General features: G+C 46.7%; 1 protein-coding gene across 2 annotated transcripts; it reads right to left on the bottom strand.

The window, feature by feature from the left end:
* Positions 1–1,561: 1,561 nt before the first annotated feature.
* Positions 1,562–26,915, bottom strand: kansl1l (KAT8 regulatory NSL complex subunit 1-like). Of its 2 annotated transcripts, none has more exons than XM_048238276.1 (16): positions 26,718–26,915; positions 25,159–26,315; positions 20,684–20,825; positions 19,792–19,965; positions 18,716–18,831; positions 17,502–17,691; positions 15,257–15,392; positions 14,049–14,192; positions 11,952–12,107; positions 11,662–11,762; positions 11,167–11,285; positions 10,320–10,398; positions 9,776–9,885; positions 9,023–9,164; positions 2,707–2,974; positions 1,562–2,369 (listed from the first exon to the last, which is right to left on the bottom strand). In XM_048238276.1, exons 2-15 carry the CDS (start codon positions 26,253–26,255, stop codon positions 2,744–2,746), a joined length of 2,937 nt encoding a protein of 978 aa, XP_048094233.1. In that variant the 5' UTR covers positions 26,256–26,315; positions 26,718–26,915; the 3' UTR covers positions 1,562–2,369; positions 2,707–2,743. The 2 variants fall into 2 exon arrangements, with proteins under 2 accessions (XP_048094233.1, XP_048094234.1); XM_048238277.1 differs by having other exon boundaries at positions 11,167–11,204.

Here is a 26,915-nt window from a genome sequence, read left to right as displayed (position 1 = left end):
TCAACTGAAGCATGTGTAAGACAGATACAGAAAGAAAGAGAAGGAGGAAGTCAAGGACAGTTTGATATGTAAAATAAGATGATGAAGATTGGTCATGATTATGAATAGCAGTTTTAAAGCCCAAACTGCCTCAATGCACTGTAAACTGTTTTGGCACTACTCACGGCAGCATTACCACACCACTGATTTCTATCTGAATGTGGGAGAGACAGAGGGAGTCACATTTGACTGAACAAGCTTCCCAACTCTCAGAGCTGATCGATATCAGTGCAGTGCTGGTGCCTGGAACAGTTCACACTTTCTTGGTCACACACTCAAAGAGAGAGAGGGAGAGAGAGAGAGAGAGAGAGTGGGAGAGCAAGAGAGAGAGAGAGGGAGAGCAAGTGAGAGAGAGAGGGAATGTCAGCTGGTCCAGCCCCTGTTCACAGCATTGCATTACAGGCCCACAGCAGTGTTTAACAAACACAGCGAGTTAGAACGCAAGGCCATGTCTCTTTTGCCCTTCACTAATGTGGCAGCGTGTTGGTCAGACATCCCCTGGTCAGTGCTGCAGAGGGCAGGAGGGCAGTGCGGACGTCTCCACTGGACATGGGGCTGCAGGGCTAACGAAGGAGGAAGCCGACTCATTAGACGACACTGCTGCTGCCGCTGCCTCTTGGACTCCCAGACACTCCCGAGACGATGGACATGATAACCTTGACCACTGCTGTGCCCGTCTGCAAATGACTCGTCTCTGGTGGTGGTTGGCAGGGTGAGTTTAAAACCCAATTCAGCGATGAGGTAATCACATATAAATGCCTCACTCACACATACATCAAAGGGCATCAGGCCAGTGCAGTGCTGTTGTGTGTGTGTATGTGTATGTGAGACAAGGTATTTTCTATTGGGTAATATTATCAAGGGTGGATGATGTCTGTGCAATAACAGTATGTTTCAAACAAGTTGGACATCACTGAAATGTAGCATTCAAATGCAAATTGCAACATTCAAACGATAAAAACTACATGTCTGGACAAACACAGGGTTGGTACAGATAGCACACATTTGCTTGGCCTGTCTAGAGCTCTAAGTCATCATGTATGCAGCAGCATGTGGTTGTGCCTCCCCCGTAACTCATCTGTGTGATGACACAGGGCCCTCTACTGGCCCAACTGTGCATGATACAAGACACAGCTCCATTATGGTCCATCATGGAAAAAAACATGATTTCAATTACATTTTTTTTGAGATGATGAAAGATAACTACACACCTATGGTAAAGAAGAGGCAGACACACTGGTCTGGACACAGCCTCATCCAGCATCATCCACAGCCTCATCCAGCATCATCCATCACCTATCATCCATCACCTATGTGGTGTGAAGAAAAGTCAAACAGCCTCTGGCAGGATAAAGAAAATAACCAGGGTGGGTAGAAAAAGATTAATGCGTTCATCAGCATGATCAGAGGTATCACACTAGTCATCATGATACAGTCCATTAGTGGCAAAGTCAGTGCTGTGTTACTAAACAAAGTTTACACAGTCTATGGTATCTGCACATGGAGACAAGGAGCCAATCACCGTTTTCAATGTTATCAGTGTTTACTTCAAGCATACTGACATTAACCATGTTACAGTGACACTCTGAAGACTGTGTAAATGACAGAACACCATTTACTTTCAAACATTCAAAACATTACAACTGAATTTTTGATATCTAATGCATATTCATGTTTAGATACTATTCTGTTTTACAAATGGTCCACACTTGAACATGCACACCAATACATGTGTGCACACACTCACACGAGTTGGTACATATAAATAAATAAATACTTCACAGTAAAACCCATAACACTGCGATTTTACACTGAAATAACTTTTAAAAATAAAATGTTAACAATGAATTTGTTCAGTCCAGTTTCTGAACTTTTTTCTCTATATACAATAATCCAAACTCCTCTATTTTGTAGTGTTGTGAAGGCCACATAAACAAAATAAATGAAATGAAACATACAACAACTTTCTGGAATAAATATGTGAGGTTTGAAAAAAGCATCTGAAAAGAAGATTTAATAAAAAACATTTACTTGCAGATGGACAATCATGTCACATCTGTCTCCCAAATGGTCACCTTTGGCCAAACGAGAGTATACTTTGAACGACGGATGACAATAAAAAACACAAGTACTGCATAGCAACACACTATGGCCTGATTAAGTCACATGGCTTTCCAGATCCGGCCTTCTTAGCCACTGAGGGTTGGTCCAACTGTGTCTAAAGCTGTGGTCTCATCTGGCGCTTCTTCAGCATAGTAAGGCCTGTTGACACTTTCTGGGTGTGATGACACTTCCTGCAGGCTCATGTGACGTCTGGGCTGCTGGTAGCTCTGGGGAGAGCAGACAACATTAACAACATCAGCAAATGAATGGGCAAGGCGAAGACACGCAAAGCAAAGGGGTTGTTATGCATTGTGTCTGGAAAGGGGATTAACCACAGACATTTAAGACCATCGTACGTGTACGTACACAATGTATACCACACACCAGATGCTCTTCAGATATAATCCTCCTAAAAAAAGGATTTGACTAAATGAGCTCTGTGACTGTAAACAATGCCTGATGTATTTTTTTTTAATCAAGTAGCATGACACAAAGAAATATGGAAGAGATAAACCGCTCTGGTAATCACATGACTCAGGTAGGTGGCCTCGACGGGCTGTGTACCTGTGCTGGGTTCAGGATGGCATGGCAACCTCAGACGTCAGCTGTGCAGTCTGGGAGTCTTCCACGTGCGCTTCCTCCTGCGACCACTGGAGGGCACTGTGGGGCCAGCCATCTCTGAGCCGCTGTACATGCCACTGGAGTCGCTCCGCTCCCCCTCCAACCACGCTGCAGCCAGGGGCTCCTCCTCCTCCTCCTCACCATCAGACCTCAGAGCCTCCTCTTCCTCCACACTGAGCGGGAATGCACGCGTCTCCCACGGGACTTGAGGCTGGCAAGAGAAAATGAGAGAGAGAGAGAGAGAATAAGAGCCGAGACACACACTGGCAGCTATTACCCACTCACCACATGTGTTTAGGCAAGCACCACAAAAGAGAGATGCAACACAGCAATTCACATGCAGCCTCATGAGTACGTACGGTGTGTAGTGTAGTGTTGTGTAGTGTAGTGTAGTGTAGTGTAATGTAGTGTACTAGTGTAGTGTAGTGTACTAGTGTAGTGTTGTGTAGTGTAATGTAGTGTACTAGTGTAGTGTAGTGTAGTGTACTAGTGTAGTGTAGTGTAGTGTTGTGTAGTGTAATGTAGTGTACTAGTGTAGTGTAGTGTAGTGTAGTGTAGTGTAGTGTACTAGTGTAGTGTAGTGTAATGTAGTGTACTAGTGTAGTGTAGTGTAGTGTAGTGTAGTGTAGTGTAGTGTACCAATGCTTTGTTCTCTTATTCCCTTTGTTCATGTTTTACTGTTCCTGTGAATGCTTTTGGCATCTAGGCACATTTGAAGTGGAATTTGAGAGAAGAGGGATTTGAGCCTGAGAGACAGTCACACTAATGTAACCCTAATTTTTAGAGTACTACCTGGTTAACTATCCAGTCTCGTTGAGGCGTGGAAGGAAGACGGGTTACAGGTGTGACAGGGCTGCCAACTTTTCAAAAAACCTTGGAGTGAGATTTGGTGGGGCCAACCCAAATTTTGCTGCGGAAATTTTTGTTTGGCTCATTCAGCATTATACCGTACAGTAAAAAAAACATACATCAGTGGTTCTCAGGTGTAGGGACCAGGCATTGACGGATTATGAACTTTCGGGCCCCTGGGCCCACATGTATTAAGGGCTCCCCACTAATTGTCGCATATGTGGAAGGGGGGGTTGGGGGTCCTCCCCCAGAATTTTAAAAATTTGTTTGATGTGATTTCCTGTATTCTGGTGCATTTTGGGGATGGCCAATACTAAATTCAATCAAATTCATAGCCTATATCCTGATGTGTTGATATTGAGGCAATGATTCCATGCAAAGGCTTGGGCTTCAGGGCCCCCTGACACCTTGGGCCCCTGGGTCTGGGCCCGGAAGGCCCCATAGTAATCCATCCCTGGGACCAGGGTCCCAGAGTTAAATTAACATTGGTATCTAAGGGATCTAGCCTACTAGTAGGACCATGGGCGTCGGAGGCATTCTGAAAGTGGGTGGGACATTTTAGCAGGGGGTGTGGGGGTCCTCCCCCAGAATTTTTTTTTTGGACTAGATGCAATTTCCTGAATTATGGTACATTTAACAGGTTATTTAGATACTTCTATATAACAAAATGAAGCCAGCCTACGAAATTAATAAAGAGGAAATCATGCATAATTTAAAAATAACTCAATATATAGGCTACTTGGCTACGCAATAAGGTTTCCATTATAGCACCGCGGACCTTCAATGAACGCATGAAAGGTTTGTTTGAAATCCCAACACTCTTTCAACTACAGACGTAATAGTGATCATCAAATACCTCCCCAGATTTCAGTGCCCATCAGTCCCAACATTTAACAATATAATCAAACAGTCCAAAAAGTAAATTAAATATCAAACTAAACCCGAAAATGTCATGCTTTTGAAGGCCTACCAGTATGCCAGCTTCAAGAAACGCATGTCTCAAAATAAAACTTGCATAAGAAATAAAGGGCTGTCTCGAATACAATCCTGCCCCTAAAGGCCTGTACTTTGTCTTAAGACCCCGGCCATAATTTGAGGATTTACAGTATCTAAGTAGACAAACTGGCTTCAGATATCCAACAGAGTGAATAGAGATTGTGCAGACTTAGCTGTGGTTAGTGACGTGATGCTGTTAATGGGGAGTTTTACATAGCCTAGCGTAAACCTATAGGTTATTATTTATTTGGCATACCTATAAGGCTTTTTACCTTATCAAAAGTGAGGGGGGGGATGACTGATCTCTTCAACACTGCGGGGATTTGGCTTGTCACTGTGTGTGTGACAGAGGAATTGGAGAATGCGTGTAACAAAAAAAAAAAAAGTTTGAGCGATTTACTGGCGCAAATGGGAGAATCAATGAAAATGACAATGAAGCACTAAACAGATGCTGAAAACAGCACTGGTATTTCACTACGGCAAAAGTGGGGGTGTCCAAACTAACAATTGGGTGGGTGTTTTGTAAGAATTTAAGAGATGTTTGTATATTTTAACTTTTTAAATGCATCAATCAGGTGCACTTTCAAAATAAATTCAGAGGTCAGACTTGCTTATTTTTATGGAAATATTTGTGCTATAGCCTAAGCTATTTTGCACTTCAGAATTATAACCATGCACACACAGGTGGAATAGTTATGGTGATATTGCAATAAGTTCACAACCACAAAAACATATGGTACATTTCACAGTTCAGAAATGTTAAAAAATGTGTGTACATTTCAGCACTCCATGAAATTATGCAGAAGTGGTCACCTGTGTTATTCAGCTAGTTCATTTAAGATAATATATTGGTCATTGTAATGGCCATAGCCTATAGCCTACAGGCTATTCCTTTTTCAGGATGGACCCATATCTGCATGATGTGAATGTTTGCATATGGCTTATGTCAGGCTTTATATCAATATTTGTGTCTCCTTATTTGATTTTCTTCATATTTTTGCATTAATGTCACTAGAAAGCATGCCAATATAAATATATTCATTTATCTGTGTAAGTGGGATTGGCTGGAACCTGACAATATAAGAACCATGATAGTGGGATAATCTATGGCTGAGCAATTTACAAAAATTTATGTAGGCCTACTGACAAATAGTTTAGATTAGAATACATTATAATTTCGCCCCAATGAGGCTATGTAGAAATGTGTTGCAATTTCCAAAACAAAGGCATACTTTATATCCTCGTATTCGGTAAGGTTTGCTGTTTATTGTGATATTAGGTTTGCCACGTGTTGTGTGAAGGGTTAGTGAGATATTAAACCGAGAGTAATGGGTGTGCACTGTGTGCAAAATGCAAATATGATTAGCCTAAATTGCACGTCGGTTCAATGATAATTTTCTCGCGAACCATTTATCACAGCAACGTGGCGCTAATATCATTGGAAAGCTTAGATTCCGCTCGTTCACATGATGTGTGATATCATGTATAGGTTTAGTTTAGTTGAACCTCATCTGCCATGTAGTTGACCTACCACGTTGACACTTCAGCGTGAAAAATACTCAAAGCATAGGCCTACCTGAAGCCGGGAAATCTGGGGAATGCGCCTGGGATGGCTTCTGAAGTAGCATCGCAAATGAGAAAATTTTAGAAAATTCCACAGACAGGGGGTGCTCTTGAACCCTCTCTGCCTCTCTGAAAGCATAACCGTTGGCTCAACAGGTAGATCTATAGGCTAAACTCATTTTTCAGGCATCTGACCGACTGGGTTGACACTTCAGCGTGAGAAATCGTGGGTGTGGCGTGTGAGTGTGTGAAACTAATCAAATACGTGTGTCTCACGGCCAATGCGTGAGAGTTGGCAGCTATGTGTGAAGTTTAACTTTCAGGAGCTTTATTTTACGGGACATGTACAACCAGCCAGCACACTCCTAACTCTGCTCTGATTCGAACTTAACGTTCCCCCTAATTATCTTCCCCCTAGATACATTCCCCGGAACCAATCTCATAACAGCATATCCATCATCACAAAATTGACATTAACATGTAAAATAAACAAAGCCATAAAATATACGCTACACTAACAATCCCCCACACTAACACAAACATGTACGCAATAACTACAGAGAGAGTGAAAGAGTGAAAAAGTGATTAGATCTGAACATCTGTAATAACCTTTCATTACTGTGCCAGGCCATTAACCTTGTGTATTCCAAGGACTGAAGCGTTTGGAGTTAAACGCAAACAGCTTTGTAAGAGCGGCATTGCAGACAGAGTAATCACAGGCTCAGAAGCTCTGAGTATGTTCTCTCTGAGCGCGTTCTCTCTGAGAGTGTTCTCTCTGAGTGCGTTCTCTCTAAGCGCGTTCTCTCTGAGCGTGTTCTCTCTGAGTGCGTTCTCTCTGAGCGTGTTCTCTCTGAGCGCATTCTCTCTGAGTGTGTTCTCTCTGAGCGCATTCTCTCTGAGCACGTTCTCTCTCTCTCTCTCTCTCACTGTCTCACTTCACTTACTGCTCAACTCCTCAAAGAGCGAGAGAGGAGAGGAGAACGGGGGGACAACAGACTGTCAAAAACAAAGGCCAAACAAAACAGAGTGGGAAAACGAGGATGAGAGAGCTAGAAAGAAAAACAGACGAGAGAGAGAGAGACAGGGAGAGTGAGAGCGAGAGAGATTTCTGTCTCTCCAGGAACTGGATCTGTCACTTCGCTCCCCTGGCATTTCAGCATTTCACAAACACACAAACACACACACACACAGCCCAAAACATATACATACAGTACATAACCCACACACACAGGCCTGGGCTCCCTTGAAAAAGAGATTAAGATCTCAACAGGACTCTCCGGTAAAATAAAGGATATCTAAAAATAAAATAAAAACAGCCAAACATGTACATACAGTACTAGTCTACAAACACACACATACTGTACACACATTCACTCAGCATCATCTCCACACTGACTCAAGCAACTTTTCATATTTGGCCATTTCTAAAATCTTGAGAAGACACTCATCTTTTTACATTTGTGCAAATGTATGCATCTTCACAACGATGTGTTGATTGAAAGTGCAGAATGGAAAATTGTAAGTGTATGGGGGGGGGGGGGAGAGAAAACAACAGTGCAACATGTCTGTACTCATCAGCCGGAGGACAGGAAGCTGTGTTCCGCCCTGCCTTCCTGCCCCCCCACCCCCACCGTGTGTGTGTGTTAGCATGCGCTGCTGCAGCCCTGTGTTTATGCTGCCGTGTGATTGGGGTACTAGGGATGAGAGGCCTGCTATGAGTCACTCCAATCACAGCCTCCTCCAATCAGATCACTCTCTAATCAGCCCCTTTGGAGCAGCGCCTGGGCATGAAGCACTCTTAAACAGCAGGCACACACACACACACACAATATATCTCACACACACACATACACTATATCACACACACGTACGCATTTATCAAACACACATTATCTCTCTCACACGCACACACACAGAAACACACACACACACACACATACACACACAAACACTTATCAAATACACATTCTCTCTCTCTCTCTCAAACACACACACACACACACAGGCCACAGGGGTTCTGACTACTCATGTCATTTGCTCATTAGTGGCTCCATTGCGGCCACTCTCTTTGACAGTGCTTATAGACGTGATACGATGGATCAGCACGCTCAGTAGCAGCGGGATGCTTTATTAAAAACCAACCAATGGCCCAATCACTGCAAGCCCTCTGAGATCCATCAGAGCTTCCATCCTATGCATTCTGACAGCCGCTCCTCACACTGTACGTGTAAAGATACTATTGGAACTCCCCCTAATACCGTCGGTCCCGTATTTCCGCCGTCTTGCGTGTATGTGTCACTTAATATCCATTTCTATACAAACCAAGACGGCGGATTCCTAAAGAAACGCAACCACCCACACCATAGGTGTATCTAAATAAGCTATGTACCAAAAATGACATTTAACCGTGACTCGAAGAGCTGTAAACAGTGTTGTAAGGCTGCGTGTACAAATCCGCTTGGAGCTTCCAGTGGAATTTTAATTTCATGACGAGAATTCTCGGTCTAACCGTTCATGTGCCATTGAAATGGCGTAAATAAGCGACCCACTAGGCCAGCACAAACCTCCGAGCGTGGTAAACAAAATCCGATATTTCAGGCAGTAAAAGTCCCGGTAAGAACCAAACCAGATTTGGTTCAAATCGACACACCTATGGCTACTGAAAAATGTAAGGTTCATTTATTAAATGTTATTTTTAAGTATTAAAAAAACATCATTGTTTTAGAATTTTTGAACGAAAGTGGTGGTAATTGGAGGCGTTACGATACGTGCTCCATTCATGTCCTGTCAGTTGTCTTGCGTGTTTGCTGCGTGTGCATGTGTGTGTGTGTGTGTGGGTTTGGTCTCTCACCAGCTTCTCCTCCAGCTCCCCGTCCGAGTCTCCTCCTCCTCCCCAGCAGCCCCAGTCAGGGTGGGGGTGGGTCTGGGGCCGCACACTACAGTCAGTGCCTGAGCCATCAGCACTCGGAGTGGGATGGCCAGCACACGAGGACCTGTGGACCCACAGACAGAGACAGACAGACGTACAGACAGACAGATGATCAGATCAGGGGGCATCGGGTTGGATGCCATGTGCCTCTTTGAGTGGCATTAATGGCACAGGCACATGAAATTAAATATTCATTCGCGCAAACACACACACACACACACACGCAGGCACGCACGCACGCACGCACGCACGCACGCACGCACGCACGCACGCACGCACACACGCACACACACACACACACACACAGAGGCGCATGCACACACACACACACACACACACACACACAGAGGCGCATGCACACACACACACGCACGCGCACGCACACACACACACACACACACACACAGAGGCGCATGCACACACATACACACACACACAGAGGCGCATGCACACACACACACACACACACACACACAGAGGCGCATGCACACACACGCACGCGCACGCACACCAAGACCATTTGATTTGCATGTCACACGTACGATTTCCGTCCGTCACACTGCCAGTCAGACACATGCATTTGATTTGCATGTCACACGTACGATTTCCGTCCGTCACACTGCCAGTCAGACACATGCAAGCACACCTGCGCAGACATAGCCCTGTGGCATGTACCTGCTGCGTCTGTGCTTCCTGTTCTTCTCCCAGGTGGTCCAGCGCAGCTTCTCCCTCCGCTCGTAGCTCTGGTGCCTCCGGGCAAACAGCTCGTCTGACAAGCTCTCCGTCTGCAAGAGGCACAGCACAGCACCGCCACGCTAAGCCTGGGCTCTACGCCTGCTCTGCTCTGCACCACCTGCCATCCTACAAGGCCTCACAAACACTGCCATCCTACAAGGCCTCACAAACACTGCCATCCTACAAGACCACACAAACACTGCCATCCTACAAGGCCTCACAAACACTGCCATCCTACAAGGCCTCAAAAACACTTCACACAAAGGCAAGAGCCTGCAACAATACTTCTACTGAGGTCAAAACAACAATTTTAACACTTGTGTAAAGTGACTACTTCAAAGAAGTAGTCACAGAATGTGTGGGTTGGGCTAGTGTTTAAGTGTTTATTTGAGTGTGAGAACGAGAGAAGGGGAGAGAGAGAGAGAGAGAGAGAGAGAGAGAGAGAGAGAGAGTGTGATTTACGAAGGCAATATTGCCCACCCACCTCATCATCTTCCTCTTCCACTCTCTCCTGCTCCTCTTCCTCCTCCTTCAACAGCTGTTCAGTCTCGACTACTCTCCAGCTGTGGACACAGGGATTCAGCATCGTCAAACACAAACAACTGCAATACTCATCCCAATACTCATTCTCTCCCCATGAGTCTCACTTTGTCATAGACTCTAAATCACTCAGATGTTTTATTTTGAGTCTAAAGGCCAATTTCTGTCAGATGAAACCCATCATTAAACACAATGAGACTGCAGAGATATATATAAAACGTTATTTTACAGCAGGAAGATTGTTGCGATATTTAGTATTTATTCAGCTATGGATGTTTAAATCTACAAAAAAAAATCACAACCTTTTTTCTTCAATCACAAGCTTTTTTTTATTTTGGGGTGCCTCTATCTATTATGAAATGTGCCAGACTGACCAGAGCCTTGTAGACCAGGTACATATTTTTCTCCATTTAACATGGATTCAACATTTCAAAATAGTCTTTCTGCAACTCTAAACTTGCTGTACAATTAGGGGTACAACATTGAGTGGCTGTAACAAAATAAATATGTCTTGAGTCTGTCACAATATAAATTGAAAAAGAGATTAAGATCTCAACGGGACTCTCCGGTACATACAGTACTAGTCTACAAACACACACACATACTGTACACACATTCAGCATCAGCTCCACACTGACTCAATCAACTTTTCATATTTGGCCATTTCTAAAATCTTGAGAAGACACTCATCTTTTTACATTTATGCAAATGTATGCATTTCAATGTGTTGATTGAAAGTGCAGAATGGAAAATTGTAAGTGGGGGGTGTCCGAGTGGCCAGGCTGGAGTACCTGGGGGTGAGGATGTCCTTGTACTGCAGTTTCTCCACCTTGATGGGTGCAGCCAGGGACATGGGGATCACAATGTTGTTAATGTTGTAAACACTCTCTCCATTCCTCCTGCGTATGAACTGACACACACACAACAATAATAACTCACAACCAGTAGCATTTGTGGCCAATTAGTGTACTTTGCAATCCCTGAACATTTGGTGTTTAAACTCATCACTAGTCAGGACTCGAAAGTCTGCGTGGCACTGATTTATTTTTTGGTCTTGATCCCTCAGAGAATGAGGCCTTTTACTTGACAAGATTGTAGTACTTAAAGTTCCTTACATTACATGTCAGAACTAAAGTGTCTGAGTCTATCCCAGGGTTCATCTCTGATAGTGTCTTCCCCAGTACTGTAGGGAAGAGCCCTGGTACCCAGTAGTCCTGTAGTCATGACTCTAGACGGGATGTGTTCAGCTCAGCGCTCATCAGGGGGCGGGAGGTGACTGGTCTCACCTGGGAGCTCCTGTGGCGAGTGTGATGGGGGTGGGGGGCCTCCTCTGCACTCTCCTCTGGGCTGGGGGGCACCGCAAAGCAGGACAGCAGCTCCACCTCATCTGAACCGCAGACACAAAGAAACACACACACACACACACACACACAAAAACCATTAAAAGAGTAAGTGACTCATACAGACGTCAGCAGAGACCTCTGAGGGTTTTGTTCAGTGGTATCCACTGTAATGAAAGCAGCTGCTATGCGAGGACGTTATAAAGGGAGGCTGTCTCGGTCTCTCATGTGTGTACCCAGTGAGCTGTGATGGTCAAGCCTCTTCCTGCGTCTGCGCCTCCTCTGACGGTTCTGTCTGGGCGGGTCGCGGACCCCGGGCTCCCACCGGACCTCTGTCGCCCCGCCTCGACTCTTGGGCCGCCGTCTGTGAGGAAGAGGGATGTGGCCGAGATCTGGAACAGACGAGAGAGAGAAATCAGGCCAAATACAACCAGACCGAGAGGGACAGGCAGCGGACCTGCCAATCCGTTGGTAAAAACAATACTCCATCAGAGTGGAATGTAGACTGTAGTATAACACTGGGGTTTCTATCTCCCAGAAATTCCAGATCCCATCTGTCCACTACAGCATACACCCAATTGTCGCTAGTGGTTTTGGTCAAAAACAAAGCACAAAAAACATTTGCACAGTTGTTCCCCATTCAGGACTGAGCCATTCCTATCCCTGAAAAATAACAAGCGGTGTGTAGTGCTCTCCAACACGCACAAGGCAACCGAGTGCAGAGCAAGAATTCCCCTCACTTGATCACTGTGTCAGGTGGGCGGCGTGAGCACACAACCCAGCAGCTCTAATCACAGCCCACAGGGGACGGCTGAACGCCGGGTGGCCCCAGGCCTCTGGAGCCGGGGGTCAGTGTGTCTGTCTGTCACTCTGTCTGTGCTGCAAGCTGGGCCAGGGCAGGATGGAGAAGGTGTGTGGGTGGAGGACTGACAGGAGACGCTATAGGTCCTGTGTGGGCTGTTAGTGATGGCTACACACATGGCCTGACCAGTTGAGATAAGGGGACAGCACAATAACCTCACCTCTCCCTCCATCCCTCAATGACTGATTTCTCCCCTCTCTGTCTCTCTCTCTCTCTCTCTCTCTCTCTCTGTCTCTCTCTCTCTCTCTCTGTCTCTCTCTCTCTCTGTCTCTCTCTCTCTCTCTCTCTCTCTCTCTCTGTCTCTCTCTCTCTCTCTCTGTCTCTCTCTCTCTCTCTCTCTCTCTCTCTTTTTCCCTTTGCTTGTTCCTCTCCGGCTCCTCATCTTCCTCATGCTGACTGTAATCTTATCCTCCTCCCACCAACAGGCATGGGCAAATGAAAGCCAATCTACTCTTCAGGTGTGAAAGGGAGGGGATGAATCTAAACCAACGGGTGGCCCAAAGAGAGAGACACAGACGGGGAGCGTCAGCGAGTCACACAAAAAAAAGGAGAATGGCCTTTTTTAAAAAGAAAATGAAGCCAGATTTAAAAAGAAAAATTCGGCTCATTTTTTGATTGTGATGTTTTTAGCTCCATGCCAGCCGCCCCATGGGGATGTGGTGCAGGAGACTGACAGGAAATCAACAGAGCAGCATGGGGCACCTCTTTCAGCATGGTCCCTGCAGCGCACTCACCCCTCACGCTCCGCACTCACGCTCAGCAGGGGGGGCTTTAAGATCATTAACATGTTCCCCAAATCCAACCCCATTCTATCTCTCTCCCTCCCTCCCTCACAGAGGCGCCCAGGAGTTCAGGAATGGCAGTCCACTAATGATTAGATGAGTGATGGATGGTGGGGGCAGAGGTGTGCCACTCCCCTGCTTAGAAGGCCAAATGAGTCTGGAGAGAGAAACTCACATCTCCTCAGTTCAAGGTCAAGTAGTGACGGCAGTTTTGGTTTTTCATACTTGAAACCTGAGAGCATGTTGAAGCACAGCATTGCTGTCATAAATCAAAAATGTTCCTGCAGCCATCACAGCTATTAGTGCAATTTTGTCCCTATCCGTGAGAAGCATTAAGCTGGAAAGTACCTTGCAGGCTGAAGGCACAAGCACAAGCTCTTAGGGTCACCTCTCAGTCTGTAGAAATGCTCTCAGGGTCACCTCTCAGCCTGTACAAAAGTAGTTTCTACACCTCCCAGAGATTATAGAATAGAGCACAAGCTCTTAGGGTCACCTCTCAACCTGTACAAATGTAATTTATGGCTTTACACATCCCAGAGGCTATAGAATAGAGAAGTGAGTGTTTGCAAGCACACTGAAGTGCTCACTCACACCCACTTCATCACACACACAACACACACACACACACAGAAGTAGTTCGACATGTTTTTATCTCTTCACGTGACACTGGTGTTACAGCGGCTACTCACTGAAGGCGGCCGAGTTGCGTGGCTGTTTGCGGCCACAGCTGAGGTAGTGGAGCGGGCTGGACGGCTCCGCGTGGAGCGTGAGCGGCCTCAGGGTCCAGTCTTCCCTCTGCAGCCCGTTCTGCAGATGGATGGACAGCGGAATGTCTGGGACAGGGAGGAAGCACAGCACCAGCGCCATCTTAACACACTTCACAACACACATCACTTCACACACAGACCAAGCAGGAATGGACCACTGGTTAGTGTCCAGCATTTGTTGACTGCTTATTTTTAATGAACTTTCAACCACTTCCAACTTGGAATTCAGTACTACTGCTTCTAACTATGGATCTGCTATTGTATTATTTGTTATCTATGTTATCTATGTTATTTATGTTATGGATAAATAGCACAACAAGACTTCAGATTCTTGGATAGTACACTATGGTATTGAGCTGGAGGACAAAGACATTGAATCCCAGGTCCAAGGCTCCCCGATGCATTCTGCCTGAGTGAATAACTGTCTGCATTCCTATGGCTACAGCGTGCTATGCTCAGAGACTGTGTGGAATGAGGCCGCACCTCTTGATTGTGCAGTGCTGCTCTCGTGACAAAAGAAGCTTGCTTAAGCACTGAGCCAAGAGCAGAAAGAGATGGAGACTTTATGTGAAGGAGAGGAGAGGAGAGCTACTGAATGTCTTTAAGATGTATTATCACTGTGGAAGTCTGAGATGAGTTCACATGCTTAGAGGAAAAAAACTGGAGAAAACCCTGAGCAAACTTCATGGGTGCTTTTTCTTGTTCTTGTTCTTAGTTACTCTCAGGCACTCTGTCTCGCAGTCTGTTTTTATCTTTCTTTCTCTCTCCAGAAAAAACTGAGGCAGGAGAGGGAAAAGTGTGGAGGTTCTCCCATCTCCTCTCTCTCCTCCTCTCTCCCTCTCATCTCCTCTCCTCTCCTCCCTCTCATCTCCTCTCTTCCCTCCCTCTCATCTCCTCTCTCCTCTCCCTCTCATCTCATCTCCTCTCCTCTCTCCCTCTCATCTCCTCTCCTCTCCTCTCCTCTCCTCCCTCCCTCTCATCTTCTCTCCTCTCCTCTCTCTCATCTCCTCTCCTCTCCCTCTCATTTCCTCTCCTCTCTCTCTCTCATCTCCTCTCTTCTCTCCTCTCCTCCCTCCCTCTCATCTCCTCTCCTCTCTCCCTCTGCTCCTCCCACGCTCCTGTGAGCTCACCTGAGCGGAGCGAGAGCACGGGGTGGCTCCTCAGGGCCCGGTCGGCGGGGTTGCCGGGGCAGCGGGGGTCCGTGCAGAGAGCCAGAGGATCACATGACTTGCAGCTGGAGCAGGTAGAGGAAGGAAAGGGCTCCTCCTGAGAAAAAGGAGAGCAGGTAGAAAGATGATCAGAGAGAAAGGTGGAGGCAGAGACAGAGAGAGAAAAGAGGTTTGGTATAACTCCTGTACCTAATATTTTTGTATCAATTCTATCATGACACCATTGAAACACTCTTCCACCCTGGCCCAAAAAGATCAATCCCAATGCCCCAGTGCAGTGATGGGGACACTGCACTGTAGGAGATGCCGTCCTTCGGATGAGACGTTAAACCGAGGTCCTGACTCTCTGTGGTCATTAAAGATCCCACGGCACTTATCGCAAAGAGTTGGGGGTTCCCCGGTGTCCTGGCTAAATTCCCAACCTGGCACATTCAATCTGGCCCCCTAATCATTCCCCACTGTAATTGGCTCATTCACTCCCTCACTCTCCACCTCAAGCTGGTGTGTGGTGAGCGTTCTGGCGCATAATGGCTGCCGTGCATTACCCAGGTGGGTGCTACACATTGGTGGTGGTTAGTGAGGTCCCTCCTTCCATGTGACGCGCTTTGAGTGTCGAGAAAAGCGCTATATAAAATGTAATGTGTTGTTGTTGTTGTTGAATTCAATGCAACAAGATCCAAAGAAGTATAGTCAATTAGCAATTGTAAATGATAATAAAGACACTTATGTCCTTACAGAACCTATTTAGGGTCAGCTGAACCACTTACATAGGTCTTCAAATGTTTAAACAGGTATCTTAACATGATTTGTTTTTTTTACCTTGTACCCGAGGCCACCTCTCAAGTTTTCACACCTTCATGCATTTCAATAGAGAGAGTGAGTGAGGGATTTTAAAAAAATAGAAAAAGTATGCCTAAAATGTTAGACATGCATACCAGTACTCATCTCTACAGTCTTCTCGATGAAAGACTGCAGATATCCTTGACAAGTCATAAAGTATGAGAGCAACCCGTAAGCTGAGCTATCTCTGTAGGCTCTCTGAACTGTGCTGAGGACCTGGAGGAACGGATCATGCCCTGATCTCAAAAAACTGACATGACTTGCCCTGGTTGCAAGCACACATCATCAAAGCACAGAAGTGTGAGAGCAGAACACAGAAGAGCTCTGCTGTGGTGATGTGATGGCCCCAGTAAATCCATTGCACTTCACTTCAGTCAGGAACTCCACCTAGAAAATCCTCACATGACCTGCACCTGACGTAACTCACCCACCTCATCCTGTGGGTGTCTCACAACAACAGACAGTCCTCCCTTACTGTGCTTAAGCTTTCCTTTCAGCACAAAAAAACAAGCAATGGGCATGACCAAGGCATATTATGTGTGCTGTGCTGGAGTGGAGCTCGCACAAGGACGCTCAGTGAGTTTGATGTGCAACGGGAAGTTTCCTGGCCCTGCACCGCAGCACCTAATTAGCCTGTCAATGGCCCAGCGGAGAGCGGACGGAGCAGACGGAGCTGCGGACGGAGGAGAGGGGAGAGTGAGTCACGGAGCAGGAGCGCGGCGAGGAGGCCGGCGCACATGCAAATGGCCCCTTATTAGCCCCGCCGAGTAATCTCAGCGCATTCCTCTCCCCGAATACATCCCCCTATTTCAGTAACCTCACAAAGAACCAGAGAACCACTAGCTTATGGAGAATGCAGCTATCTTCATGACATGGCCTATGCCTAGAGAGCTGCAATTGTGGACATGGAGAGGGTCATCTAGCCCATGTTTAATAGCATCCAGGTGAACATCTGTCATTCTAAGCGGGCCATCATAAACACAAGCTCCATGTTGACTGGCCACAACACAGATATATTTCTGCCATATTAGGTTATGAGGATAGACTTAATTCAGTTGGTGGATGAACATTTCATGAGAAGCAAAGAAAACCGAACTGTAGGCAAGACAAAGGTGCTTTCAAAAGACGCTTTGTTCAGCTGACAAGCTGAAGTTCCTATAAGTGCAGCATAATTACTACATTACATTACATTTGGCTGACACTTTTGAACCCAAAGCGACTTCCAACAAGGGAAACAATCAAGGTAGAGTGCGATAAGGAGTTGGTTAATTACTAGCTAGCTGTAATACAACAGTGAGGGCTTTGCTGGTGTGCTGGGGGCAGCTGGATGAGAGCATGTGCAGGCTGAGGAGACGTGCGTGCTCACCTGTCTGTCACTGGAGCAGGGCGGGTTGGAGATGAAGAGGCGGGGCTTGTGGTAGGTCAGGAGGGGTCGCGTGCGTGCGGAGACGCAGGTGAGGTCAGGCTGGACGGCCCGCGGCCGCCTGCGGCACACCCGACGCTTCTTCTGGCCGTCAAAACCCATTCCCTGAGAGCCCATCTGGAACATCTCGCCACTGGTGCCCCAGTGAGAGCAGAGGCACAGCATGACTGACACCCATCATAACATCTCCATCATTCAGACCATTTTTTAACAAAAAAGAACATAATACAAAAGACTCTCAATAGCACACAGATATATTGTACATAACAGATCATTAGTAGGCATAAGATGCAAAATGAAAATGTATATGTTTACATAATATACATAATAGAATACATGATTAATTTAAGGTCCATACATATATGGATTCTTCAACTGATTATCGTCTCAAAGACAGACAGACAGGAATGCAGACAGAACAATACAGTGAGTGGCCAAAGACAACAGCTTCCCAGATTACCAGCAACAATGTGGAGCATGTGGACCTGGACACAATCAGCGCTGGCCTTTGGGACCTTGGAAGGCACACACATTTTCCATTTCCTGCTGAATGGAGCGAGCGAGCACCGTGTCTCCATTTACCGTGATGAATGTGGGTCAGTGACATGCTGCTGATGGACTGGTCATCTCACACATAGACGCACACGCACGCACACACACACACACACGCACACGCACACGCACACGCACACACACACACCTCCACGACGCTACGCGACGCGACGACGCATCGCGACGCATCGCGCACGCACGCACGCACGCACACACACACGCACACGCACACACACACACACACCGCCCTCATCAGCTCCACAGCTCCTTCGAGACTTGTTTACGTTCCCTCCACTCTGGAGAAGTGCGGAAGTGCGGACGAGCTGAATCATCCGCCTCACCGCCCCAGAGGAGCACCGTGACCTGGGTCAACCGCCCTGACCCGCCTTCAAATGGCCGCCCCATGGACCGGCCCAATAAGCAGCAGCCTGAAGCAGCGGGTGAGTCAATGAAGCGGCTCCTCCAATGTCATAATCAAGCTAGATCATAAAATCAGAGGCGCTAAATGCAGGCCACAGTGCTCTCCTTTATGTGGAAGCACAAATGACACCAGTGCTGGGTTGTGAGAAGGCTAGTGTGAGGTCTCTCTGCGTCATGGTCTCTACCTGTCAAAGGGCCTCTTCTGCTGGCCAGCAGCCATCCAGCTGGACACGGGGGAGGAGGACGGGGACAGGCTGAGGGGCGGCATCAGGCTGTTCACAATCTGCGTCAGCTGGGCACTCTGTCACACACACACACACACACACACACACACACCATTCATTAAGACACTGACTCACTAATCATTTGTCACTCATACCGTATGTTTATTCATCTGTCTGTCTCTCTATGTATGTATCAATTTATACACTTATTTATCTGCTTTCCTACGGGACCATCTACTTGTGCATTTCTTGAGATTCATTCATTCATTCATTCATCGATCCATCCAATTGATCATGTATTCACTCATTGAGTTCACGTGTCCATAGCCATCCTCTTCTCCTTCTCCTCATTCCTAATTCATCGATCCGCTGGCCTTTACAAAAACAAACACCTGCAGCCGGCCAGACAAAACCGCGCCACACAGCATCCAATCAGCTTCAGGTGCTTTGTTTACGGTCCACACACACACAACACTGATCACCATGACAAACAGCCGCAGCTGACCAGCATAATGTCCGCCAGGCTTATCAGCGGGCCAGATGCCCTGATCACAGCTTTGGTCTGCCCTGAGGTAAATCAGGAGGAGCAACACGAACCTCCACCCCCTCACCAAAAAACTAAGTACGGCTTAAGGCACCACTTGACCTGATTACAATATTTGTAAGGGTATTTAAGTGGCTGATCTGATTAGGGGAAACAGAAGGTCCCTGTTCCTCTTCTACACTTCAATTAACTACATACAGTAATGCCAAAACAACAAACCTACAATATGGGATTACACAAATACACCTGCCAGTGAATAATAAGGCATTACTGAAGGATAAAACAATGCTACTTACTATTATTACTGCATCATAGAATAATCATTCACTGGTTTTCACTGGACCATAAAATCAATGACTAGTTGGTTTTCTAAGGAGTCAGTTACGTAACCTGTACTGCAATATCAAAGTTTGCAGTGTCCTTAGGATTTCAGATGACCTTGAGTGTTTGTGTTCTCTAGGAGACACTGGAGAGTGTGTTGGCGTCCGCTCACCTGTCTCTCGATGTTCCTAAGGAGGCGTGTGGGGCTGCTGGGTTCCATCTCCAGGTCAGAGGTCAGCTCCCCAGCGCTCCCCGCCGCAAACGATAAGCCCGCCGTCTCCGTCAGCAGAGCCTGCTGGATCTGCCTGTCCGTCAGGGGCTGAGACTCAGCCAGCACCACGCCACCCTGTTACACACACACACGCACACACACACACACACACACACGACACACACACACACACACACACACACGCACACACACGCACACACACACACACACACACACACACACACACACACACACACACACACACACACACGCACAGATGCACACTTGCGGTATGGGAAATACAGTACAAGACCTTACAACCGCTAGTTTAATACATCCCTTATCCACATGGGCATTTATGATTCATGAGGCTAAAAGGACAAGCCCACCCCAAGATGCCATTTTTCTGTGCTGGTCACTGGAGCGGAGAAGCTAGCTGTCACAAGCGTGTTGGTTAACGACTGACCGGCCACAATGGGATTAGCACTGCAAAATTAAATCAGGATTTGAGCATGTAACAGCTGCCTTTGACAGGGAGGAGGACCACATCCATCCTGGCCAGGAACAGCAGGGAGCATAAAGCAGTCATCATACGCCCAGTTAAGCACAGGGGACAGCGCTGCAGGAGGGATGGACCGGTCATTTGAGCACAACCACAGAGGTGACATGGACACCGGGGCAAAATAGACCCCAAAAATGGTTATATTATGTTTTGTTTTTGTATGTACCAAGGGCTGATGACCATGGGAGTGCATAACACTGGAGTGGAGACGCTGCCATGTGAAACTAGAACTCACATGGGTTTCTCCTCAGAGAGGACGTGGCTCTGCTGCTGTGAGGAGGTGTACTCTACCTTGGAGTGGAGGACGCGCTGGCGGAAGTCTCCTATCTGCCGGATGTGGCCCTCCAGCTCAGCCACCCGCAGCTGCAGCCACGTCCAGCGGCTGGCCAGCTCTGCCCGCTCCGCCTGCCAGCGCCACTCGGAGCTGCCGCGCCTGAAGTGCACGCACACACAAACACACACACACAGAGACACAAGGGGGAAACGGTCAGAGAGACATAACATATGCCAACCTACTACTGGGCTACTGTCCACTGTACATGGCTTACTAGCCTACAGTATATGTCAGAATGCATACAGTATTACTTGAATCTGAGGTCTGATGCTCGAGTGCATGAATGTATATGAGAATGTGTATGCTTGTAGGGAACACTGTTCTCATAAACTATCTAAAAGATGTGAAGGATATCGTTATAGCCTTGTCAAGCTCACTAAATACTTCAGGTTTACAAGCACTAGGTGTGAGTCAAAGTAGCATACATGTTACAGAGTAAACACATCCAATTCTATTTTGCTGTTATTGGTAAAACAGAGTCAAGGGAGGTAGGCATTTTCAATGATTTGGCCAGACCCATTCCCTGCACCCTAGGCAATCCAGAGGTCATTTACGAGTCAAGCTCCTCATCTTGTTTCCAAATTAACTCACGCTCCTCCCTCCTCATATTCCTGGGCAAATGTTTGAGGCTCCAGTGTTACAGTGCCAGGTTGCCATGGAGCTGCGCATGTGGTGACCTTGGGAGAGCTAGTGGCTTCCCACTTACTCAGCCAGGACAGGCTATCTGGGTCGACTGATTGGTGCAATTACCACATCAAAAGGATAGGCTGGGCAGCATAACAGCATTTAGCAATGGATGGATGGAGGGAGGGAGGGCTGCTTTCAACAACAGCAGCTAAAAGACTACCTGACATGGTCCCTTTTCCATGACATATAAAATGTCACGTTTTGCAGGTAGTTGACAGGCCTGGATTCTGACTGCACTGAGAGGGAAGGAAAGAAAGAAGCTCACATGTTGGCCTTCTTATTCCAGATTCACACATTCACACAAACACACACACACACACACACACACACACACACACACACACACACACACACACACACACACAGAGCACCATAATAGACAGAGTGGCCTCTAAGCCTGTGCTGGGGTTATAGGAAAATTCCAGGAATATTTACAGAGCGGTGGAGCAGAAGGGTACACCACAGACACACACTCACACACACACACACACTTACACACTCACACACACACACACACACACACACACACACACCTGTGTATATTTCCCTTGCTGATCCAGCAACTCTCCCCTGATCACTATATAAACAAACAGCCCCTGGCAACTCCGCAGCTTAGGGACCATGAAGATGAAGAACTACAGCACAAACACTCTGAGTCTGTTTCAAAGCACACACACACACACACACACACAAACACACACAAACACACACTGAGTCTGTTACAAAGCACACACAAACACACACAAACACACACTGAGTCTGTTACAAAGCACACACACACACACACACTCCCAAAAACCACACAGCTACTCTGGGGAGGATTAAGGAGACCTAAAAAGTCAGCAGATTGATGTGGACCAGGAAGTTGGTGTTAATGCCAACCCTGAATGTCAACAACCCCTTTCAACGGCTACTGTTACTCCAGTAAAATCCAAAGTCCAAATTATGGTATTTCATGTAATTCTCAAAAAAGTAATACTACTATTCCACAGAAAATGGGAATAACAAAAGCATGGGCGCGCCGCTCTTACAAGTTCTCTTTCCAAGAACTGGCCTCCACGTCCTAAAATTGCAAACACGTGTGAGGCGGCACCAACGCAATGCCAGCGCGAGTACTACTGACGTCAGCCAGGCTCCGCCGTTCGGATCAGCGTAACACTCTCCTCACATGAAGACCACTGCAGGAGCCGCAGTGTCAACAAGCTATGGGCTTCTAAAGATGGTCGCATCGATGTCCGGTATCAGATATGTCTCACGCACAACCTGTTATTTTCAATGTGAGTGAGTGCAATGGTCACTTTTAAAGGATCATGGGGCTTACAGTGCCCAAAACTGAAGTGCTACACCCAAGTGCGCTGCTTAAAACAGCGCTTGCTTTTTCACATGTGGTTCATGAGGCCGTGTTGATGCAGGGGAGGAAAATGAGTTCCAGCGAAGCCAGTGCACTGCGCCCCAGCTGGGACGGGGCCAGGGGGACGAGGCCGAGTCCAGCCCCGCTCGGCCTCCGCTCCTCCCACTCCCCAGCGTCTGCTTCCCGGATCTCATAAAGCGGAGACCCTTTTGTCACGCAGAGTGCCGTTTACCCAGCAGACAAGAGGCCTCACAAAAAGACGTCCCACCTACATCCCGCTCGATCGTCTGCCTGCCCACACCCCACCCCTCCGATGCATTCCAGGGGAGTCTCTCAGGTAACCGGGCCATGGGGGCCGGCCGGTGAGAGGCCCAGGGGAGAACTCAGGTCATGCAGGCACCCTGCGGTAGAGTGGAGCAGTGTTGAGATCTCAAGCTGCCGCAGGGGTACTCTGACTGAGTTGGGGGGAAAAACAAGCACCGAGGTGCTTTCATTTCCACCTCACCTCTCCTGATCTGCTCTGTAATAAAGTCCTAATTTTACAGAAATTAATTTAATTCATTAATTTAAAATACAGAAAAAAAAACTTTACAATAGTTTTCTTGTTTTTAATAACTGTATACAAACCAATTGTTATTTTAAGTATTATTCTTAATATAATTGCATTTATTTAATTTATAACAAATCTGTAGAATAAGTGTTTCTCTGTAAAAGCTTCAATAACAATTTCTGTAATGTTTATGCACTTCATTTGAATTAATATTATGTTTTTTGCTTGACAGCTATTGCTGCCATTCACACACACACACACACACACACACACACACACACACACACACACACACACACACACACACACACACACACACACACACACACACACACACACCACCCTCTGGTGAGTTCACAGAGCCAGTGAGACTTCAGAGGAGAGAACATAAAGGGCTTGTCCTTTGGGAGGACAGCTTTGCGTGGCCTCCTGTTTGCTTGCCCAGCGCTGGAGAGGAGAGCAGCACGCTGCAGGAGGCTCTGCTGTACTCTCCCCATCCTCCAGGCACCGGGGGGGGCATCATTTCACAACACAGCTGCATGTGCTTACAGATGGACAGTCATCTGCACCGGGGGCAACAGGAGAGCAAAATATTGTTCTCCACTAAAGGTGCTGATGTGTTTGCTGATGCATGTGTGTGCACGTCCGTGAGAACATGTGGAAAACGTGTACGCTGGCAGGTTAATGGAGGGGAAAAAGGAGAAATAACAACTTACACTGGAGTATGGGTGGAGTGCCTTCACTACCAGCACACATAAACATGGCAGACTGTTTTTCCAGACCTGTAATAACTAACTGCACTCACTCACAGAGGTGCCTAAGCCAACCTGTGATGGAGTCTTCAGGCAGTGCACATAGTGGCATGCATAGGCTACATGCTCACACCTCACGCTCACATCACCTTCTGAGATTCATGCCTAACCCTCTTTCACTGGGAAAGTCATTAAGTCCAGGCAATTCAAGGATGTCATCATCACATAAAGTCTCTCATTTGAAATAATTACAGTTTCAGATTAGGCTATGTGGTTACTCCACATGTAGTCTCTGCCAAGTGTGTCTGAACATTATGCCTAGTCTATACTTTTTACATAATTTTGCACATTCTGCGCCTTATGGGTTCAATTTAAGTATTTACACAGCTGTGAGAATGTGACACCAAGACGAGGGCAGAAAATGCTTCTCCTACTCTACTCGTCTCAACTCTTCACAGATCATCCATACAGAAGAGAGGCTCACGCTGCACTGTCCTGTGGTGATGCGTATAGGATAGGAGGGGTCTCCTGACGAGGACAGAGGAGGTCAGGCTAATGCAGCTTCCAGACAGCCCACCCCCTTACCCTACAGCACTCAGACTACAAAAGGAAATGAAGATCAAACTACAATAAAGGAGAGAGAGGGAAGCTCCTCTGATGGACTTCCCTGCTTTTAACTTGCCCTCTGCATTGTTCCATGATGTACATGTACACTCACACAGGCCCTGTTTGAAAAGTGCCAAAACAAAAAACAAAACAGTAGGCTAGTGATGGGCTTTTTCTGGGGGGTTTTTTGTTTTCACTTTTTTAAGCACCTGTTTGAAATGTAGTTGGTCCTAGAGTGTCTACTTTATCAGTAGTACTGTTATATTTCACACAAAAATATGAATATTTCATCTGTGATTTTGTCTTAACATAATTTTAAGCACTCATTCCAGAAGAAACTGTTTCTCCTTGAGCACTTTGTGAGTGCTCAAGGAGTACAAACCACACTTGAACTATTTCACAATAGTTAACAGATAATAACTTACTGATACTCTACTGTAATGGGATACTTAAGTCAATGAACTTTTGTTTTCTCCAGCTACTTACACAGACTGAGTGCGGGTCCCTGAAGCCTTTGGTTCCCACTCTTCATCTGAGCTGCTCTCTGTGGCATCCGAGTCCAGAGCTGACTGGACCCCACGCAGGGCAACGCTGGCACAACGGGCAAAGTTCTGGACGTCAACCGAGCCCTCTGTAGACACAGCACCTGTCTGAGTCGTGTTGCTCATAGTAACCGCGGCCAGTGAGTCTGACTCAGCTTTGACACATATTGACTTTGAGTCTATAGATGAAGCAGGGCTCCCGGCAGCAAAAGGGCTGGTGGGCTGTTCGGGTGATATGGGGGTGAGGTCCTTTTGGAGGAACTTTGCCTTAAGTCCTTCCAGCTGCTGGGTGCAGTGGCGGGATGCATGTTCCCCCAGCAAAGCTTGCAGTCGTCTCTGGATGCGCTCAGCCCTTCCCACCAGGGTCATATGCTGGGACAGGTGTCGCAGGGTCTGGCCTCTCACTGCCTCTTCAACCGATACTAATCCTGGCTGTCTCTGAGAGCACCTAGGGCCCCAATGCCGCGCTCGATTACCATCTATCCCCATGCTATCACCTGCACATTTTCTGTCTGTAGCATTTGCAAAGCCAGCAGCACTACTCTGGGGTGAGTGGTCTCCTGGGTTACCCTGTATCAGTGAGGGAGAATTAGAAATGCCAAGGGACTCTGGAACAGTGCTGCTGAGCTGACGCAGCTTCAACCCAGCGGGAGCATTCCTTATGCTGCTAAAATCAGGCAAGGGGGGCAACAATATATCGCCTTGAGCCATCAGAGACTTTTTCGTCTTGTTGATTGCGAGGTGGCCGACCACGGCTCGAGGGTTGGACAGCAGCACTGTTTTATAGTACCCAGAGCCTTGCAGCAAAGGCTGCAACAGCACATCTGGATACTCCAGAGGATTTTTCGAACCGCAGGTGTCCAGAAAGGGCAATGAGGATAAATCCAACCACATCCTCTGACTGTAACTGTCCTCCAGCAATTTCATTTGAGGATCTATGTCGATCCCAGTAACCGGACTGTCTGAACCCATACTATCAGTCAAAAGAGAAGATGACAAGTGGATCCCACTTTTTGTTGTTTTAGTTAAGGCTGGTGCCATTCCCTCTGCGTGGTTTCAGATGAGAGGCCGTTTCTGAACTCCACACTTTGACGCGAGGCACTGAGGAGAGAGACAAAAAACACCAAAGCATAAAGCGTCAGTGAGGAAACAACAAGCCCTGAGAATTTTGTTAAAATACTTTTTTTTTTTTAAAATAATGTAAGACAACAAGCTGCTTAACGCCCGTTGATTTTTTTTTTTTTTATCTCAAAGTGTTGTTATCATTAACGTCGTTGCTTACTGATAACAACAGTAGACACATATTTTCTGGAGTTAAGAATCTAACCTCGCGACCAATCAAATCCCGAACGGTTGTTAAATATCCCATTCTAGCAGGCTAACAGCTAACGTTACTTAGGTAAAACCTGTGATCGCTAACTACAATGTCACTTCGCGTAATTTGCATTTTTAGTTAAATTACAGTAATAACGTCAACGAATCGCCACAGATTTTCACTCTTACCTTGAGGGTTTCACAGTCAGTCTTTATTTAAGCGGTTGTATATGGCTATGTAAACCCGAAAACGATTGTAAAAATATCGGAAATAAAAATATTAACTGAAAAGAGGTCGATGTTCGACAGAAAAGCTCATCTGTGACACCACTGTTCATCACCACTAACACTTCAGCTCTCCCGGTACAACTCAACTGCCGCTCAACT

This window comes from Alosa alosa, chromosome 3, assembly GCF_017589495.1.
Source record: "Alosa alosa isolate M-15738 ecotype Scorff River chromosome 3, AALO_Geno_1.1, whole genome shotgun sequence".
Taxonomy (NCBI): Eukaryota; Metazoa; Chordata; class Actinopteri; order Clupeiformes; family Clupeidae; genus Alosa; species Alosa alosa.
This window is presented reverse-complemented; position numbering and strand designations above follow the sequence as displayed.

Excerpts from the sequence above, each read along its gene's own strand:
- kansl1l (XM_048238276.1), bottom strand. The coding sequence starts at position 26,255 with ATGGCACCAGCCTTAACTAAAACAACAAAAAGTGGGATCCACTTGTCA. Across the intron at positions 17,692-18,715 it reads CAGAAGAGGCCCTTTGACAG|TGGCGAGATGTTCCAGATGG; the intron begins GTAGAGACCATG and ends CTGGGGCACCAG. Across the intron at positions 10,399-11,166 it reads AAGGACATCCTCACCCCCAG|CTGGAGAGTAGTCGAGACTG; the intron begins GTACTCCAGCCT and ends CTGTGTCCACAG.